The sequence below is a fragment of the Loxodonta africana genome, chromosome 7 (genome assembly GCF_030014295.1).
Source record: "Loxodonta africana isolate mLoxAfr1 chromosome 7, mLoxAfr1.hap2, whole genome shotgun sequence".
Taxonomy (NCBI): domain Eukaryota; kingdom Metazoa; phylum Chordata; class Mammalia; order Proboscidea; family Elephantidae; genus Loxodonta; species Loxodonta africana.
The window spans coordinates 56,948,631-56,969,108 of NC_087348.1; the positions used below are offsets into that span (position 1 = coordinate 56,948,631).

The 20,478-nt window shown below is 37.6% G+C and overlaps 1 protein-coding gene across 1 annotated transcript in view; it reads left to right on the forward strand.

Annotated features, from left to right (window-relative positions):
• Positions 1-888: 888 nt before the first annotated feature.
• The window catches only part of SLC5A12 (solute carrier family 5 member 12), a 57,372-nt gene continuing 37,782 nt past the window's right edge, over positions 889-20,478 (forward strand). Inside the window, exons 1-4 of the mRNA XM_003412313.4 lie at positions 889-1,556; positions 11,380-11,445; positions 12,528-12,579; positions 13,425-13,492. Of these exons, the coding sequence (XP_003412361.1) occupies positions 1,209-1,556; positions 11,380-11,445; positions 12,528-12,579; positions 13,425-13,492 (534 nt within the window). The 5' untranslated portion in view covers positions 889-1,208. The remainder of the gene's footprint in view (positions 1,557-11,379; positions 11,446-12,527; positions 12,580-13,424; positions 13,493-20,478) is intronic.

Sequence of the window (20,478 nt, forward strand, 5' to 3'; positions counted from 1 at the left end):
AAGACACAAGGAAAATTTAGTCCAAAGAACTAATGGATCACATGAACCACAGCCTCCACAAGCCTGAGTCCAGAAGAACTAGATGGTGCCCAATGACCACCATCAACAGCTCTGACAAGGATCATAATAAAGAATCCAGGACAGAGTGGGAGAAAAATGTAGGATAAAATTCAAACTCACAAAAAATACCAGACTTACTGGTCTGACAGAGACTGGAGGAACCCCTGGGACTAGGGCCTTAGACACCCTTCTAACTCAGAACTGAAAATGCTTCTGAAGTTCACTTTTCATCCAAAGATTAGGTAGGCCTATAAAACAAAGAGCGGAACCCTGGTGCAGTGGTTTAAGTGTTTGAATGCTAATTAAAAGATTGGCAGTTCGAATCCACCAGCCGCTCCTTGGAAAAAGTATGGGGCAATTCTACTCTGTCCTATAAGGTTGCTATGAGTTGGGATTGACTCAATGGCAACGTTATAAAACAATAACACACACATGAGGAATGTACTCCTTAGATCATTCAAGACCAAATGGGCAACACTTATCCAAAATCAAAGATGAGAAAGCAGGAAGGGACAGGCAAACTGGGCAAATGGAAATGAAGAACCTGGGATGGAAAGGGGGGAAGTAATGACACATTGCAAGGATTGCAACCAATGTCATAAACAGTTTGTGTATAAATGTTTGAATAAGAAAGTAATTTGCTTTGTAAACTTTCATCTAAAGCACAATAAAATAAAAGTGCTGATCCGGTCAAATTGTATCACTTCCCTGTTTCTCAGTAATGTTTAACCTAAAGTTAAAAAAAAGAAGGAAAAAAAAAAAAAAAGCTTTGGAGATAAAAGAGCATATCTGTCAAGTCCATTCCACCCCCGGTAGTTATTAATTTCAGAACACATCTGAATTCCTTCTTTGTGGCATGTGCTTCTGCAGAGGAAGAGACAGCTCTTGGCCAGGGTCAGATTTCAAGATTTCTTCTGTTGGTATCAATACCACAACCAGATTCTTCTTTGCAGTCAACTTTTAAGATCTTCCTTGATTATAACTTGGTGTCTGAAGATAAAGACAAGTGCTACTGGTCATCATTTTCTTCAGGAATTCATAGAGTATTCCCTCTCAGCAAAGTATCTGCTTTACTGAACTTTGTTTTTAGAGACATCTTCTCCGGAATACCTGGTTGAAATTAACTGTCTGGTGCCATACTTCTCATCATGGAGGGTCCACAGGTGAAGAACTTTGCAGTTTGGGATTATGTTGTATTTGCAGCCCTCTTTGTCATTTCCTCTGGGATTGGAGTGTTCTTTGCCATCAAAGAGAGGAAAAAGGGAACTTCCAGGGAGTTCTTGGTGGGGGGAAGGCAACTGAGCTTTGGCCCTGTGGCCTTGTCTCTTACAGCCAGCTTCATGTCAGCAGTCACTGTGCTGGGGACCCCTTCCGAGGTTTATCGCTTTGGGGCATCCTTCGTGATATTCTTCATTGCATATACTTTTGTCATCATCCTCACATCAGAGCTCTTCTTGCCTGTGTTCTACAGATCTGGAATCACCAGCACTTACGAGGTAAAAGAATTGTTTTCTTCTGTTTGGGGAGGAGTTGCTGTTTTCTTTCCACTTGAACTTTTTTTTCTGTTATCGTTTTTATTTCTAATAATACATTTCATCATTATGACAATACCCGGTAGTTGAAGAACACTCACTAATTTTTAGGGCAATTATACAACGTGGAAAAGGCATTAAAAAATTATTAGAAAAAAGCTTAAGCTTTGGCTATAGAAACACCTGTTTCCCCATTTGTGGAATGCAAATAATGGTATTATTCCCACTGGCTGTTTCAGTGATTAAATGAGAACCTGTATGTAAAGAACTAATGAATTGCCTAATCTGCGGGAGGTTCTCCAGTAAAGAGAGCTGATGTTGTTATTTTAATTATTATTAGCATTACTATTCTGAAAATGGAGCAGAAATGTGCTATAACCATTGTTATTTTCCAGCTGAGAAAACTGAGCTACAGATAAGTCACTTTGTTAAGATTACATAATGAACAAAGTCTACTGAGAACCCATTTTGTCTGTATCACTATTTAGTATTCTTTCCAGTAGACAGTAAAGCCGAGCACTTTAATATGTATTATTATTAGATTCTAATTTTTAATGGGGAAATGGTAATATTTGGATCGCTAAATAATATAAACACGGGAATTATTTTGATGAGAGGAAAATGATGCAGTGGTATTTTGACCTTGCAATAATTCTTAATAAAAACATCGTCTTCAAAATGGAACTAGCTCATCCAATATTTAAGTGTGCTCATAAATTGGTTTCTGTGAAAAAGGTGTTTATTTTTCTCATGCGACATCACCCTTACTAAGTCACAGGAGGAGGCTCATTAAGAACCTATATGTTTAAAAATTTTGTACGCTAATCAGTACTAAGGGTTACTCTAAGCTTCAAGCACCTTTCAACAAATGTATACTTTCTAGATGATCTTAAAGCTTACGATTCCATGGAAGCTCAGATCCCAAATGTCCAACACCAAACCCTTCCATTGACAGAAAAAGGAGGTAATCAGGTTTAAGTCATACAACAGCTACTAATGAAATCAGCAGGAATATAGTTTCATGAGAAATTGACTTAATTTATGCTTCTGTTTAAAATATATACGTATCCCTATTGCTTATTAATGTTCCTGAAAGTATAAATACTTTCTAGGTTTTTGCATTCATCTATAAAGTATGACTCCCAAAGATATTGCTGAGTTTTTGTTGTTGTTGTTGGAACCATACACATTGTTATGAGGAATAACAATCCTTGATTTTTAAGCCAGTGAGTTTTGGAGTGGGTGTTATGCCACACTACTTAACTGCTTTGGATGCCTTGATACGCAGCAGGATCCCAAGACTGAAGGTATGCCGTCAGTGTCACTTTATCACTGCTTTGTGCCATGTCAAAGCATAGGGAATTGTTCCCATCCTCAAATTATAAATTAGGCTCAGCTCATTTGCAATATCATGCATTCTCATTATCTCTACTTGGACAGTTTTATAATTAGTCTTACCATGTTATCGCCACTTCAGTTAAGGTTATTTCCTTCTTTTTCATACTATACACTAATAAATTCAGTCTGTTATTTTCCCTTAATCTTAGTTTATAGTTTTGTGTCTACCTATACTTCTGCTCTCTCACTTTTCTCGGGCTTCTTGAACTACTTATTTTTCCAAGAGTTTCATTATAATAATGTACAGGCTACTGCTTTTCTTTCCTGAGATGGGAAAGAGTGTGGCTGGTTCAGGTTTTGGGGCTTTGAAAATAATCTAACAGAATGATGGTGAATGTTACCTCTGGTATTTTTAAAAGTAGGCATGAAGCATGCAACTTTTCTGTTGCGCTTCCATTTTTATTTTTGCCTGGAATAATAGCTAAAGTTAATGCCTATCCCCCACATGTCTGTCAGTTTGTCCTATTGTGGGGGCTTTTGTGTTGCTGTGATGCTGGAAGCTAGGCCATCAGTATTCAGATACCAGCAGGGTCACCCATGGAGGACAGGTTTCAATTGAGCTTCCAGATTAAGACAGGCTAGGAAGAGGGACCCTTCAGTCTATGTCTGAAAAGAATTTCCCGTTGAAAACCTTACGAATAGCAGTGAAGCACTGTCTGATATTGTGCCATAAGATGAGCGCCCTCAGATTGGAAGGTACTCAAAAGATGACTGGTGAAGAGCTTCCTCCTCAAAGTAGAGTCGACCTTAATGGTGTGGACGGAGTCAAGATTTCGGGACCTCCATTTGCTGATGGGGTGTGGCTCAAAATGAAAAGAAGCAGCTGCAAACATCTGTTAATAATCACAACCTGGGATATATGAAGTATGAATCTAGGAAAATTGGAAATCATCAAAAATGAAATGGAATGCCTAAAGGTGGATATCCTAGGCATTAGTGAGCTGAAATGGACTGGTATTGGCCATTTGAATCAGACAATCATATGGTCTACTATGCCGAGAATGACAACTTGAAGAGGAATGGTGTTGCATTCATTATCAAAAAGAACATTTCAAGATCTATCCTGAAGTACAATGCTGTCAGTGATAGGGTAACATCCATATGCCTACAAAGAGGACAAGTTAAAATGCCTATTATTCAAATTTATGCACCAACCCCTAAGGCCAAAGATGAAGAAATTGAAGATTTTTACCAACTTCTGCAGCCTGAAATTGATCAAACATGCAATCAGGGTGCATTGATAATTACTGGTTATTGGAATGCCAAAGCTGGAAGCAAAGAAGAAGGATTGGTAGTTGGAGAATATGGCCTTGGTAACAGAAAAGATGCCAGAGGTTGTATGATAGAATTTTGCAAGACCAATGACTTCTTCATTGCAAATGTCTTTTTTCACCAACGTAAATGGCAACTATACACATGGACCTCACCAGTGGAAATACACAGGAATAAAATCAACTACGTCTGTGGGAAGAGATGATGGAAAAGCTCAAAATCATCAGTCAGAACAAAGCCAGGGAAGGGTTGTGGAATATACCATCAATTGCTTATATGCAAGTTCAGGTTGAAACTGAAGAAAACTAGAACAAGTTGATGAGAACCAAAGTACAACCTTGAGTATATCCCACCTGAATTTAGAGACCATGTCAAGAATAGATCTGATGTGCTGAACACTAATGACCTAAGATCAGACGAGTTGTGGAATGACATCAAGGACATCATACATGAAGACAGCAAGAGATCATTAAAAAGACAGGAAAGAACAAAAAAATCAAAATGGATGTCAGAAGAGACTCTGAAATTTGCTGTTGAACGTCAAGCAGCTAAACAAAAGGAAAAAATGATTAAGTAAAAGAATTGAATAGAAGATTTCAAAGGGCAGCTCTAGAAGACAACATAATGTATTATAATGATGTGCAAAGAGCTGGAAATAGAAAACCAAAAGGGAATAACACGCTCAGCATTTCTCAAGCTGAAAGAGCTGAAGAAAAAATTCAAGCCTCAAGTTGCAAGAGTGAAGGATTCTATGGGGAAAATATTAAATGACGCAGAAAGCATCAAAAGAAGATGGAAGAAATACACAGAGAGATTATATCAAAAAGAATAGGTCAACATTCAACCATCTTAAGGGTATCATATGATCAGGAACAAATGGTGCTGAAGGAAGAAGTCCAAGCTGCACTGAAGGCACTGGTGAAAAACAAGGCTCCAGGAAATGATAGAATATCAATTGATGAGATGTTTCAACAAATGTTTACAGCACTGGAAGTGCTCACTCATCTATGCCAAGAAATTTGGAAGACAGCTACCTGGCCAACTGACTGGAAGAGATCCATATTTATGCCCTATTCCCAAGAAAGGTGATCCAATCGAAAGTGGAAATTATCAAACAATACCATTAATGTCACAATCAAGCAATATTTTGCTGAAGATCATTCAAAAGCAGCTGCAACAGTATATCAACAGGGAACTGCCAGAAATTCAGGCCAGATTCAGAAAAGAACATGGAACCAGGGATATCATTTTTGACGTCAGATGGATCCTGGCTGAAAGCAGAAAATATCAGAAGGATCTTTATGTGTGGTTTATTAACTATGCAAACATATTCCACTGTGTGGATCATAACAAATTATTGATAACATTATTGTGAATGATGGGAATTCCAGAATTGCATCAAAGATGTAGTGAAACCCATGTGCAATTGTGCATTACAGATTAGTAAATAAACACTATTAAGCCCTGTGTACCTTGCTTACTGGAAATTCCAAAACACTTATTTGTGCTCATGAGGAACCTGTACACAGACCAAGAGGCAGTCATTCAAGCAGAACAAGGGGACACTGCCTGGTTTAAAGTCAGGAAATGTGTGCATCAAGATTGTATCCTTTCACCATACCTATTCAATCTGTATGCTGAGCAAATAATCCCAGAAGCTGGACTATGTGAAGAAGAATTGGGCATCAGGATTGGAAGAGGACTCATTAACAACCTGAGTTATGCAGATGACACAATCTTACTTGCTGAAAGTGAAGAGGACTTGCAACACTTACTGATGAAGATCAAAGACCACAACCTTCAGTATTTATTGCACCTCAACATAATGAAAGCAAAAATCCTCATAACTGGACCAATAAGCAGCATCATGATAAATGGGGAAATGATTGAAATTGTCAAGGATTTCATGTTACTTGGATCCACAATCAACACCCATGGAAGCAGTAGTGAAGAAATCAAAAGACCCATTGCATTGGGGCAAATCTGCTGCAAAAGACCTCTTTAAAGTTTTGAAAAGCAAAGATGTCACCTTGAAGACTAAAGTGCACCTGACCCAAGCCATGGTATTTTCAATCACATCATATGCATGTGAAAACTGGAAGATGAATAAGGAAGACTGAAGAATTGACACCTTTGAATTGTGGTGTTGGTGAAGAATATTGAATATATCATGGACTGCCAAAAGAACAAACAAATCTGTCTTGGAAGAAGTACAACCAGAATGCTCTTTAGAAGCAAGGATGGCAAGACTGTGTCTTACATACGTCATGCTTGGTAAAGTACAGGGTCAGTGGAAAAGAGGAAGACCCTCAATAAGATGTATTGACACAGTGGCTGCAACAATGGGCTCAAGCATAACATTGACTGTGAGTATAGTACAGGGTTGGGCAGTGTTTCATTCTGTATTACATAGGGTCACTATGAGTTGGAACTGACTCAATGACACCTAACAACAACAATAGCTAATATAGGCACCAAAGATGAACACTGGAATTCATTCTTTCCAATCTAGAATTACGTAGTTGGTATAGTGTCTTTTCACAGGTGAGAAATCAGAGGCTAAGGTCAAACAATGAAATGGTGCCAAGGTTCAAAGTAGAATTCAAGGAGTTTGATTTGTGGCCCATTTTTTTTTCAAACACCTTGTCCTTAATGTTGTTATTAGATGCCCTTGAATCAGTTTTGACTCATAGTGACCCCATGTGACAGAATAGAATAGCCCCACAGCGTTTCTAAACTGTAATCTTTACAAGAACAGATCACCAGGTCTTTCTTCGGCACAGCTGCTCGGTGAGTTCCAACTGCTAACCTTTCAGTTAGCAGCCAAAGTCTTAACCATTTCATTACCATGACTCCGTTGTTCTCAATACTGTACTATTTCTCTAAAACAAGAACAATGAAAAAGCCCCTTGCTTTCTTATGGATTCTGACTCATGGTAACCTCATATGTGACAGAGTAGAACGGCACCATAGGGTTTTCTTGGCTGTAATCTTTACGGAAGCAGATCTCCAAGCCTTTCTCCTGTGAAGCCACTGGGTGGGTTTAAACCACCAACCTTTAGGTTAGCAGCCTATCACAACTTGCCTGCGCCACCTGGAGACCTATTATCTCCCTAGATGAGTTGATTGAATTTACTGGGCCTAAATTAAGAAGTAAAAACTATTGACTTTTTCCAGAGTCCTGTAGCAATCCCTTCAATGCTTTTCCATTTTTCAGGAACAGTTGCCCCTTTGCTTTCCCAGCTCCATGTACCACTCAACCCCAGGGCCAGTACTGCTTACTTTGTTTTTCGTTTTGGCAATTTTCCACCCTGGTGCCAGTTTTTATATCACTTCCCTATTGCTTTGTAACACACCGCTCTAAAATAAATTTCTTAAAGCAACAATTTTATTTTCTTACAATTATGTGGATTAAAAATATGGTGTGGGCTCAGCTGAGCTCAGTAAGACAGTAAGGTTCTTCTGCTGGTCTCACTTGGAGTTATCTAGTGACTCATTGGTCTAGGGGTCCTCATATGAGGCAGCTTGTTCATGTTATATTTGTTCTCATCCTCCAGTAGGCTATCCTGTGTTCTTTATGTTATAGGAAAAGAGTTCCTACCCTCAAGAAGACACATCTCACTACACAAGCATTTTTCAAGTCTTTATTTGTATTATATTTGCTATAAATATTACTACCTTAAGTTGGGTTCCCCTAGAAGCAGATCCTGAGATAGTTTTGAATGAAAATCATTTTTGGGGGCAAGCGATTCCAGTAGGCACTGGTAGGTGAGTGGCAAAGCAAGCCACGGAAGGAAAGGAAGCCAATGAAAAGTGCATTTTCAAGCATTTTACTACTGTGAACAACTGGAGTTCAATTCCACTGGGGAACTCTGGGAGACAGTATAAAGCATGTTTCAAGGTTGTCCTCGCAGAGAGGCCTAGTAGTCGGGGTATTTTTGGTCCATCTCCATTTAGTCATTGGCTAAAGGCCAATGATAACACAGCACATGACATCTGGCTTGCTCTGTGCAAAACCCTCAAGGAGATAATCACAGGTACATTAAGATGCCATCAACATGTACAGGAACAGTAAGTGCTGATAAGCTATGACTACTTAGTCAAAAGTGACTACCACATACAGTGACTACTACAATCACTAACATCTCACTATATTCCAGACCTGATGCTTGGTATAATCATACGTGATGCCATTTTATCTTTGTAAGAATCCATTTTAGAAAGAGGAAAATCAAAGCTTAGTGGAATAAATATATTTCCAAGGGCATGGGATATGAACTTAAGTTGTCCTCATTACATAAGTTTTACATTGTTTTCTACCCTGTGATACCTGGAATTTGTGAGTCCTCACTGAATTCTGTACTTCTGAACACTTTCTTAAACCTCGTACCCTAAGTCATGCTCCCACAGGGCTATAACCTGGCTTCAGTCTACTGAATATATTATATGAAGAAAGAGGGTCTGAAAATAAAGTGGCTCTTTACATGGAGGAGATGGGGAAAAGGTTGTGCAGGGTGAGCTGGGAAATGTGGATAAGTGTAAAATGAATCACAGTTCTGCCAAGAGAAGTTCCTTGTAGGGTTTCAAAGAAGTACCCATCTTAAGCCATGGAGCAACACTTACACGCAGTTTCTAGGAAAAGGACAAATCAGTACTTAATCTCTAATTTAATAAAAATGATTTTTCTCTAATTCAGACAGGAAATATTTACCACTAACAAAAAGACTATTAGAAATCAAACTTTCAAGTCATTTGCTACTTTTTACGGGGCAAACTTTGGTTCATCCAAAATATACTTATCATGCACTGGAAAATGCATTCTAGTGTCATCTAAATTACTGAAGAAAACCTTTCCTGACCTCTGACTGTAAGTCAGATCTTGTTGTTTAGTATGTTCACTGTTCCCTGAAGCTCTTCTTCCTAGTACCATCACAATCGTGACTTTATTTTTAGTACTATAAACATTTATTAATGTTGGCCTGCTTTACTCCGTAATGTTCTCTAGGGTATAGACTATATCATATTTGCTTATCATATATCAGATTGCAATATGTAAGGCAGGTAATAAATATTTATGCAATAAATAAATATTTGCTGAATAAACAAAATGAAAGAGAAAGATAATGAAGAGAATACTGTTTACATGTTTCAGAGAAGGTAAGTATGATAGACTGAAAGATGCCTCTTTCCCCACCAAGGGTATCCACATCCTAAACTCTGGAGCCTGAGAATGCTAACTTAGGTGGCAAAAAAAAGGAAAAAAGAAAAAAAAAAAAAAAGGACTTTGCAGCTGTGGCTAGGTTAAGTCTTCTGAGAAGGGGCGATTATCCTTGATTATTCAGGGAAGCCCTAAATATAGTTACATGCATCAGAAGAGGGAGGTGAAAGGAGACGGCAATGAGACCAGAAAAGCAGAGATTGGAGTGATGAAGCCAGAAGCCAAGAAATGCTGGCAGCCACCGGAAACTGGAAGCGGCACAAAACAGATTGTTCTCTTGAACTTCCAGAGAGACTGTGGCCCTGCCACTACCTTAGTTACTACCCAGTGAAACTGATTTTGAATGTCTCACTTCAGAACTGTGAGAGGATAAATTTCTGTTGTTTTAAGTCATCAAGTTGGTGGTAATTTGTTATAGTAGCCATACGAAATGAATACAGTAATATATATAAATCCAACACAAAAATACAAGAAAGCAGACCTGAGAGTATATGAATGAGGTTTAATGTAAGTGCCAAAGAGCTCAGAAGAGAAAGAATTACTAGGGATTTTCACAGGATTGGTAATTGGGCCATCCTTTAGATATTACTAGGAATTTTTTAAATTTTGGGCTCTCTCAGATTGAAAAGTCTATCTGAACAAAGAAAAGATTTGAAAAGTACAAAACAGGTTGGTTGAACACTAACAGTAATTTTTGTTTGGAGGATAAATTATCTGAGGGTGGTTATTGTTGTTGTTAGTTGCCATCAATTTGACTCCAATTCATGGTGATCTTACGTATAACAGAATGAAATGTTGCCCTTCCATCTTTGTGATAGTTGGCATGTTTGCCTCTTTACATACTATATTGGACAGTGTTCTGTTGTGATCCATAAGGTTTTCATTGGGAGAATTTCTAAAATAGATCACCAGGCCTTTCTTCTTAGTCTGTGTTAGTCTGGAAGCTCTGCTGAAACTTGTTCACCATGGATCGCCCTGCTGGTATTTGAAATACTCGTGGTATAACTTCTAGCATCATAGCAACATGCAAGCTACACAGGACCACAAACTGACAGACAGGGTAGTGGTGTGATTTAAGCTAGGAAAGTACATGTCAGACAAAAGAGGATTTAGAATATCAAGCCAAGAAATGTGCACTTCGTTTTGCTGACAACAGAGAATCGTTAAAGATGTTGAGCAAAAGATTGACATGATCCGAGCTCTGCTGTAGGAAAATCAGTGTGGCAGATGTGTGGATGAGGAATGGAGTGGGCAAGGGTTGGAATTAGAAATAAAACTAAGGAGCGACTGCAGTAATTCAGGAAAGAGGAAATGAAGGTCTGAGCTGAAATTAGGGCAATGGGGATATAAAGAAAACAATGGTTTCAGTGTGTCCAGTGGGAAGACCCTGGGCAGAAAATCTGAAGCCCTAGGTTTTTATTCAAGCAACCCGTTTATCTTCTCTGACCATCATTGAGAAGCTTGAATAAGAATTGTACTTTAATAAACCTTTGGCTTTTAACAATCCATGATTTTTTTTTTTAATTCTACTGCTTCCACTGCTAAAACCAAAAAAAAAAAAAATCAAACCAGGTACCATTGAGTCAAGTCCAATTCACAGCAGCTCCACGTGTTGTAGAATGGAACTGCTCCATAGGGTTTTCAAGGCTGCGACCTTTCAGAAGCATGTTGCCAGGACTTTCTACTAACGCACCTCTGGGTAGGTTTGAATTGCCAAGCTTTTGGTTAGTAGTCGAATACTTAACTATTTGCACTAGCCAGGGACTCCCTTCTAAGGATATAGAGCATAAGGTCACATTATAAGTCCAAAGCACTAACCTCAGAGGAATACCAAGAAAAGGAGGACTTTCTTAGTATCTCTTATCTAAAGCTCACTGACTCTTTCCATGTTCTCTCTAGTACTTGCAACTACGATTCAACAAACCAGTTCGCTATGCAGCAACAGTCATCTACATCTTGCAGACGGTAAGGGGTGAGGGCTCCTGCAGATGTGGAAAGGGTGAGGTTACAGGATACAGGTTTTTTTTTCTCTATTTTTTTTGAGGGGGTCAATATTCCTTTGAACTCAATTAAATGGAGCTACTTTCTTCCAAGGTTAGCACTTTCAAGATATGGGATTACACTGAGAATAATAACCTGCAAATGTATACCACACTCTATCATAAGCCATAAAAATAATTCTTAAAATATGTTTTAAACTCTTGTTTGATGTATACAGTCTGCTTGGAGATGGAATGATCTGGTAACTGTTTGTTTTGTCTTTGTGGTCAACCAGATATACCCATTTTACTGAAAACCATCTTAAGATAATATGTCCAAGCCTGTACTCCCATTTCTTTCTTATGGGCTCCTTTCCTACCTCCCAGGTTCAGGGTGTTTTCTTGCTTCCCCAAGCTTACCTGTGGGACACCATTGGTGTGTTTCCCACTAATCACCAAGTGTTTTCTGCTAGAAGATAACCTTCATCTCTATTCTCATTCAAAACTCCCACTCACTGACTGACTGATTTAGGTGAGGGAGCAGAGGAAAGCAATGCTCCTTGACCTGCCCACAGACACTTGCCAGTTAAAACCCTCACATCTCTACCTAATTGGTGAGATTCATTTACAATAAAATGGGAACTGAACCCATTACCATTAGTGTAGATGTTGCAATTCTGGGAGTTTGTACTACTTGGTAAATCTCATAAAGTCAGCAGAGATCCCATTGAAGCATACATTTATGGGAGGAGTGGGGAAAGAGGCTGAATCAAACACTTAAACTGAAGCCTATTTTTGTATCCTTTAGAAATATACCAAATCTAACCATAAAGTCTCAAAATTGACAGCAGTCTTAAATATCTAATCCTCTTTGCCCAAAAAAGTTTACATTCCCTCTACAAACTAGTTATGGTGGTCAACAACTTCAGAATTAGAGTAGATGTGAATGAAATGTTTGGCAAATGAGCTGAAGGAAATGCAACTCTAAAGTCAATAAAGAACTTTCTAGAACTTTCCCTTCCATGTCACCCTTCTAACTGTTCACATTTTTTTCCATTTCTCCCACAGATTCTTTACACAGGAGTGGTGGTGTATGCTCCCGCTCTGGCACTCAATCAAGGTGAGTGTATACACCCCTTTGGGCATATTCCACCATTTTCATGCCAGAATTCTTGCCTTGGAGAAATATACACAAAATGGATCACTGGGGAGACCTTTTCATGGTTAAGTGCTCTAAATTTTTTTATCTACATTAGGCTCTGAAAATTGATTGAGCACTGAAAACAGCACAATGTTACTTGATTTTCCCTCTATGTGGTTTTAAAGCCTTATTTGGTGATTTTTATTTGTTTTTTAATCACTGAAATGACGACATTTTAGTATTGTACCTGCATAACCCAAATTAGAATATATAGTTCTTTCTCAGTGATTTCATGGAGATAATCTGAGTACAAGATTGAACTATGTTTGTAACAATTATTTTTTTAAGATTTATAGTTGACCCTTTCAAGAGAATACAATCCTAGAAACAAGAAGGAAAAGGGAAAATATTGAAAATAAATAAATTTACATTGATAAACATAACACAGAAACATTGATCTTCTATAAAACTGGGCTATGTGCTTGAATTGAGAAATGTTAATTCATGGAAGACCTTTACATAGTTTCAAAATACTGGGACTAACTGCTAAAATGGGAACAATTAGAACTAAGACTGGAATCTCAGTAGGAGAATTTGGTTTTCAACATTATGAATTTTATGGGCTGGTTTGGGGTCCGATAATGTTCTGAAATAATCTTTATGAGAGGCGAGAACATTAAAGGGGGGTAGAAACTCTAATTTTATTTCCTGTTTCCCCACAGAGAACTCTGACAAAAAAAAAAAATTATAACTTTCCCCCTATAAAGTTTGCTCTTTTACTTTCCCAGAGAAGCTCATTATGACATATTTTTCTCCTTTCATAGTGACTGGGTTTAATCTCTGGGGCTCTGTGTTTGCGACAGGAATTGTTTGCACATTCTACTGTACCCTGGTATGTATCTAGCCATGAAAAAGTACTTAGCAAGTCTGCAACAACAGGGCACCTAATGATAGCAGAGATTGCTATTTCAAAATTAAATAAGAGGCATGTTGGTTTGTCTCTCAGAGTTTCCTAAGGAAGGTGTTGCTGTTTTATTTAAAATTATTTTTATTTTTATTATCAACCATTAATAGAATTTGGAATCAGAGATCACTCAAGGATGGCATGGCTAAGAAAGAAGAAATTAATGAAAGAAATATCTTCTTTATCAGAGAATAAGTGACCTTATGAGATTTCTGAATAAAAAAAGAAAAGTTGCTCATTAATGGTGGTTATAAATCATAGGTAGCACTTATACTTCACTGTCTACTGGTTAAGAAATACAAGGTTGTATATATGTGCAAGGATGGCTGCTATTTTATAAACATGAGAATTCCACAGCTTATTTTTTCTGTAATTTATGGATAATCCTAGATTACATTGAATATTTTGCTTTATACATGCTCAGTTTTCAACCAATGAAGCTGGGTCATACTGGCAACATATTTATGTAATTGTTACAATCAGTTTAGTTCAAAATTCATTGAGCACCTGTTATTTGCTAGGCCCTGAAACTGGAATATTTATTCTTCTGAGTCATGGACACCATGTGGGGCTATAAGTAACACGTTAAGTATGTGATGATGCTTCTCAGATGATTAGACTCTCTTTCCTCATCCACAGAGAAAAATACAGCAATTAATACATCATGTAGCATACCATCCATGTATTTTAGCATTGTGTGTATATCATATACTCTTTTAAACATATAGTATACAATTAAAATATCCTGATTTATCTTTTTTGCACTTGCACATTCACTATTTCTTTGCACAGCAGTTTTATCTTCATTATTTTCCCCACTTCATTCTCATTCCACAATTCTCGTGCAGGAACACGCCTCCTCCCACATAGCTTAAAAAATAGCTCCTGCTTCTTCCACCTCTGGCAAAGTATGACTGATAGTTGCCCCAAAGTACCTGCCCATAAAAGATCAACTAGATCCTAGATATAACAACTTTTTGATGCATTACTGGGCTTTCAAAAGATGCTGTAGATCTCCAAGGAAGCCCTCCCCCAAAATAAAGTAATAAAATAATATACATAGCAAAATACTTTTTAAAAAATATGAATTATTAAGGCTGATATTTGGAAAGAATGAGTGGTAAGTAGACAGAAAGGATGAGGTTGTCCTGAAGACAGGTATTAATAGTAGAACTATTACTGGAATATTAAACCTTGGCCAGTGGCAATGCACAGAAACTGAGCCTTGAACTTCCACATTAAGTTGGGATGACCGAGAGGAGCTAAAGTTCAAACAGGGAAAAAGATGCAAACTCTCTTTGATGAAGAACCCAACATAGGACTATAAGATTCCTCTAAACTAAAATACAGTAATGATATCATAATAAATGCTCAGTAGACATGTGAAATAACAAGCCACCATAAAGATCAGCAAAATAGCAAACAAGATACTCAGAAAGTTAAGAATATATATTGGACCCACAAGATTTATATGTTGAAGTTATAAGATACAGGATAAAGTATATATATGTGTATGTATGTTGTTAGGTGCCATCGAGTTGGTTCTAACTCCTAGCGCTCCTGTGTACAACTGAACAAAACACTGCTCGGTCCTGTGCCATCCTCATGATCGTTGTTATGTTTGAACCCATTTTTGCAGCCACTGTGTCAATCTATCTTGTTGAGGCTCTTCCTCTTTTTCACTGTCGCCCTACCTTACCAAGCATGATGTCCTTCTACAGGGACTGGTCCCTCCTGATAACATGACTGAAGTACTTGAGATGAAGTCTCGCCATCCTCACTTCTAAGGAGCACTCTGAGTGTACTTCTTCCAAGACAGACTTATTGATTCTTCTGGCACTCCATGGTGTATTCAATATTCTTCGCCAACACTGTAATTCAAAGGCATCAATTCTTCTTCAGTCTTCCTTATTCATTGTCCAGCTTTTGCATGCCTATGAGGCAATTGAAAATATCATGGCTTGGGTCAGGTGCACCTTAGACCTCAAAGTGACATCTTTGCTTTTCAGCACTTTAAAGAGTTTTTTTTTTTGCAGCAGATTTGCCCAGTGCAACATGCCCTTTGATTTCTTGACTGCTGCTTCTGTGGGCATTGATTGTGGATCCAACTAAAATGAAACCCTTGACAACTTCAATCTGTTCTCCATTTATCATGATGTTGCTTATTGGTCCAGTTGTGAGGATTTTGTTTTTTTAATGTTGAGGTGTAATACATAATGAAGGCTATAGTCTTTGATCTTCATCAGCTAGTGCTTCAAGTCCTCTTTGTTTTAAGCAAGCAAGTTTGTGTCACTTGCATATCACAGGTTTTTAATGAGTCTTCCACCAATCCTAATACCAGATTCTTCATCATATAGTCCAGGTTCTCAGATTATTTGTTCAGCATACAAATTGAATAAGTAGGGTGAAAGGATGCAACCCTGATGCACACCTATCTTGACTTTAAACAACACAGTATCCCGCTTGTTCTTTTGAAACAACTGCCTTTTGGTCTATGTACAGGTCCCGCACAAGTACAATTAAGTATTCTGGAATTCCCATTCTTCACAATCTTATTCATAATTTTTGTGATCCACATAGCCGAATGCCTTTGCATAGTCAATAAAACACAAGAATATCTTTCTGGTATTCTCTTTCAGCCAAGATCCATCTGCCATCACTATGATATCCCTCATTCCATATCCTCTTCTGAATTCTGCTTGAATTTCTGGCAGTTCCCTGTCGAAGTACTGCTACAACCATCGAATTTTCTTCAGCAAAATTTTACTTGCATAAGATATTAATGATATTGTTCGATAATTCGTGCATTCTATTAGAATCCCTTTCTTTGAAATGGGCACAAATATGGATCTCTTCCAGTCGATTTGTCAGGTAGTTGTCTTCCAAATTTCTTTGTATAGGCAAGCGAGCACTTCCGGTGCTATATCCATTTGTTGAAACATCTCGGTGGGTGTTTCATCAATCCCTGGAACCTTGTTTTTTGCCAGTGCCTTGAGTGCAGCTTGGACTTCTTCTTTCAGTACCATTGGTTCTTGATCATATACTATCTCTTGAAATGGCTGAAAGTCAACCAGTTTTTTTTTTTTTTTTGGTATACTGACTCTGTGCATTCCTTCCATCTTCTTTTGATGCTTCCTGAGTCTTTCAATATTTTGGCTATAGAATCCTTCCAAATTGCAACTTGAGGTTTGAATTTTTCTTCAGTTCTTTCTGGTTGAGAAATGCTAAGCATGTTTTTCCCTTTTGATTTTCTAACTCCAAGTCTTTGCACATTGCATTATAATGCTTTACTTTGTCTTCTTGAGTCACCCTTTGAAATCTTCTGTTCAGCTCTTTTACTTCATCATTTCCACCTTTTGCTTTAGCTACTCTCCATTCAAGAGCAAGTTTCAGAGTCTCTTCTGGCATCCATTTTGGTCTTTTCCTTCTTTCTTGTCTTTTTAATGTATGATGTCCTTGATGTCATCCCACAACTCAACTTGTCTGGCCTTTAGTGATTAGTGTTCAGTGAGTCAAATCTATTCTTGAGATGGTCTCCAAATTCAGGAGGGATATACTTGGTCTTATTTTGGTTCTTATAGACTTGTTTTAACTTTCTTCAGCTTTAACTTAAACTCGCATATAAGCAATTGATGGTCTGTCTGTTCTTCAGTCGATCCCTGGCCTTGTTCTGGCTGGTGATATTAAGCTTTTCCATCATTTCTTTCCACAGATGGAGTCAACTTTATTTCTGTGTATCCTATCTGGCAAGGTCCGTGTGTACCGTTGCTATTTATGTTGTTGAAAAAAGTATTTGCAATGAAGAAGTTGTTGGTTGATCTCGTAAAATTCTACCATGAGATCTCCAGCATTGTTTCTATCACCAAGGCCATATTTTTCAACTACAGAAGCTTCTTCTTTGTTTCCAACTTTCAGATTCCAATCACCAGGAATTATCAATGCATCTTGATTTCGTGTTTGATCAATTTCAGACTGCAGAAGTTGGTTAAAAAAAAAAAACTTCGGTTTCTTCTTCTTTGGCCTTTGTGGTTGGTTTGTAAATTTGAATAATAGTCATATTAACTGTTCTTCCTTGTAGGCATATAGATGTTATCCTATCATTGACAGTGTTGTACTTCAGGATAGATCTTGGAATGTTCTTTTTGACAATGCACTTGATGCTGTTCCTTTTTAATTTGTCATTCCTGGCATAGTAGATCATATGATTGCCCAATTCAAAATGGCCAATACCAGTCCATTTCAGCTCACTAAACCTGTGATAGCTTCCTTGGTGGTATAGTGGTTATGAGCACAGCTGCTAACCAAAAGGTCCGCAGTTTGAACCCACCAGCCACTCTTTGGAAACCCTATGGGGCAGTTCTACTTTGTCCTATAGGGTCGCTATGAGTTAGAATTGACTCAACGGCAACAGGTTTTTTTTTGTTGTTGTTGTTGTTTAATGACTAAGATATAAATCTTTATGCATTCCCTTTCATTTTTGATGATTTCCAATTTTCCTAGATTCGTACTTCATACATTCCATTGTTCCAATTATTAATAGATGTTTGCAGCTATTTCTTCTCATTTTGATTCCTGCCACATCAACAAATGAAGGTCCGGAAAGCTTGACTCCACCCACGTCATTACAGTCGACTCTACTTTGAAGAGGCAGCTTTCCCCAGTAATATTTTGAGTGCCTTTCAATCTGAGGGGCTTATCTTCCAGCACTATGTCAGACAATGTTCTGCTGCTATTTATAAGGTTTTCACTGACCAATTTTTTCAGAAGTAGACCACCAGGTGCTTATTCCTAATTTATCTTAGTCTGGAAGTTTAGCTGAATTCTGTCCAGCAAGTGTGACCCTACTGGTATTTGAAATACTTACTGGTGGCCTAGCTTCCAGCATCACAGCAACAGGTAAGCCACCAAAGTACATATATATGTATAGACTATTTAAATAAATAAACTGTGTAATTAAAGAGGTGAAAAAGTATCAGGAGTGTCTGCACAATTGAGTTAATATGATAAACAGCAGATTAGACAAACCTGAAGAGACAATTAGTATATTGGGATATATATCTGAAGAACTAGCCTATGGTATAACAGAGACATAAGGAGATGGATAATATAAAGAAAAAAGTAGAGATATGAATGGCAAGATGAGAAGATCTAATTTATAAACTAAACTAAATGAATTGGAATATGCAGGGGAAGTACAGGACAAATGGAAGAGGGCAACATTTCAAGAAATTATGGCTTTAAATTATTCAACACTGATAAAAGATAAAAACCTACAGATTTGGGAAGTGCAACTTAAAACGATAAAAAGAAAAAGAAGCCCATTTTAGACATATTAGTGAAACTATAGAACAATAAATACAAAGCGAAAACTTATAAAAATGCTGGGGGAGGGCATTGGGTGGCATGGGGAGATACCTTACAAAGGATCACTGACAATAGACTTCTTCGCAATAACAATGGAAGTCAGAAGACAGGGTAATCATAACTTCAAAGCACTGAGAGGAAACAGTTGTTAACCTATAATTGTGTATTCAGCAAAAATTATCTTTCCATAAAAAAAACCATAACTGAGGTTAAAGAACTAAGATAATTTTCTATTAACAGATTTTCCCCTAATAAAAATCTAGAGTTACTTTGGGGTCAAGAAAAATCATCATGGCAGGACAGCTTTAGATGCAAAAAGTAGTGAAAAGGAGATAAAATGGTGAACAGTTTGTAAGTGTAGCCACACTATTATTGGTACTTAATAACAATTGGAAACCCCGGTGGTGTAGTGGTTAAGTGCTACGGCTGCTAACCAAAGGGTTGGCAGTTCGAATCCACCAGGCGCTCCTTGGAAACTCTATGAGGCAGTTCTACTCTGTCCTATAGGGTCACCATGAGTCGGAATCGACTCCACGGCACTGGGTTTGGTTTTTGGTTTAATAACAATTATTATTATAATGTGTAATTTTTGAGATGAAGTAAAAGAATAACTCCAAAGTTGTACAACAATAGTATGCAAGTCATTAGGAGAGTAATCAAAGTTAAAGATTCCATAATCCTTGAGTTGTTAGAGATTAGGTTAAGATAGTGCTTAAATTTGGACTCTAAATTAAAAATGAATAGTAAAATTTCAAGGGGACCTATTAAAATAAGACAAAGTGGAAAAGTGGAACAAAAGAGAAAAAAGAAACCTCAACTGATCAAAGTAAGAGAAGAGGAAAAAAGTGTAAAAACTAGAATAAGTAGAAAACAAAAAAGATGTCAGAAACAAATCCAGACATTTTACTGATCACAATAAACTAAAATGAACTAAAGTTAATATCTCTTAACTTGTTCCAGTGCTTTCATTCTCTTCTTGCTCCCTCTACCCTGCACACCTCTGTCAAGGTAATCTTAAAACATTCATTTCTTTATGCACTTGACTGGATTATTTCTCTTTTCATTTCCCAATTTTCACATGATAAAGTGTAAGCTTCCTAGTTGAGTACTGAAAATCTTTCATTACGTGAATTTAATCCACCCATCTCATCTTTTCTCACCACACCTCTGTCCTATCTCTCTTGTCTAAACAGTCAAGAGTCTTCATTCTCTCACCATTTAACAACTTTACTCATATTTTGGTCTCTTTATTCTGATAATGGAGTGCTAGTGGCATATTGGTTAAGAGCTACGGTTGCTAACCAAAAGGTTGGCAGTTTGAATCCACCACACCCTTCTTGGGAACCCTATGGGCAGTTCTACTCTGTCTTATAGGGCTGCTATGTATGGGAATCCACTCAATGGCAATGGGTTTTTGATACTCTGATATTCATGTGATACACAGCAAAAGTGAGAGAAATTACAGAAAATAATAAGTGATTCCTGCTGTCCAGGGATTTGCAATCTAGTGAGGTGAATATTAAAACCAAAACACAGGCTGATTAAATGTG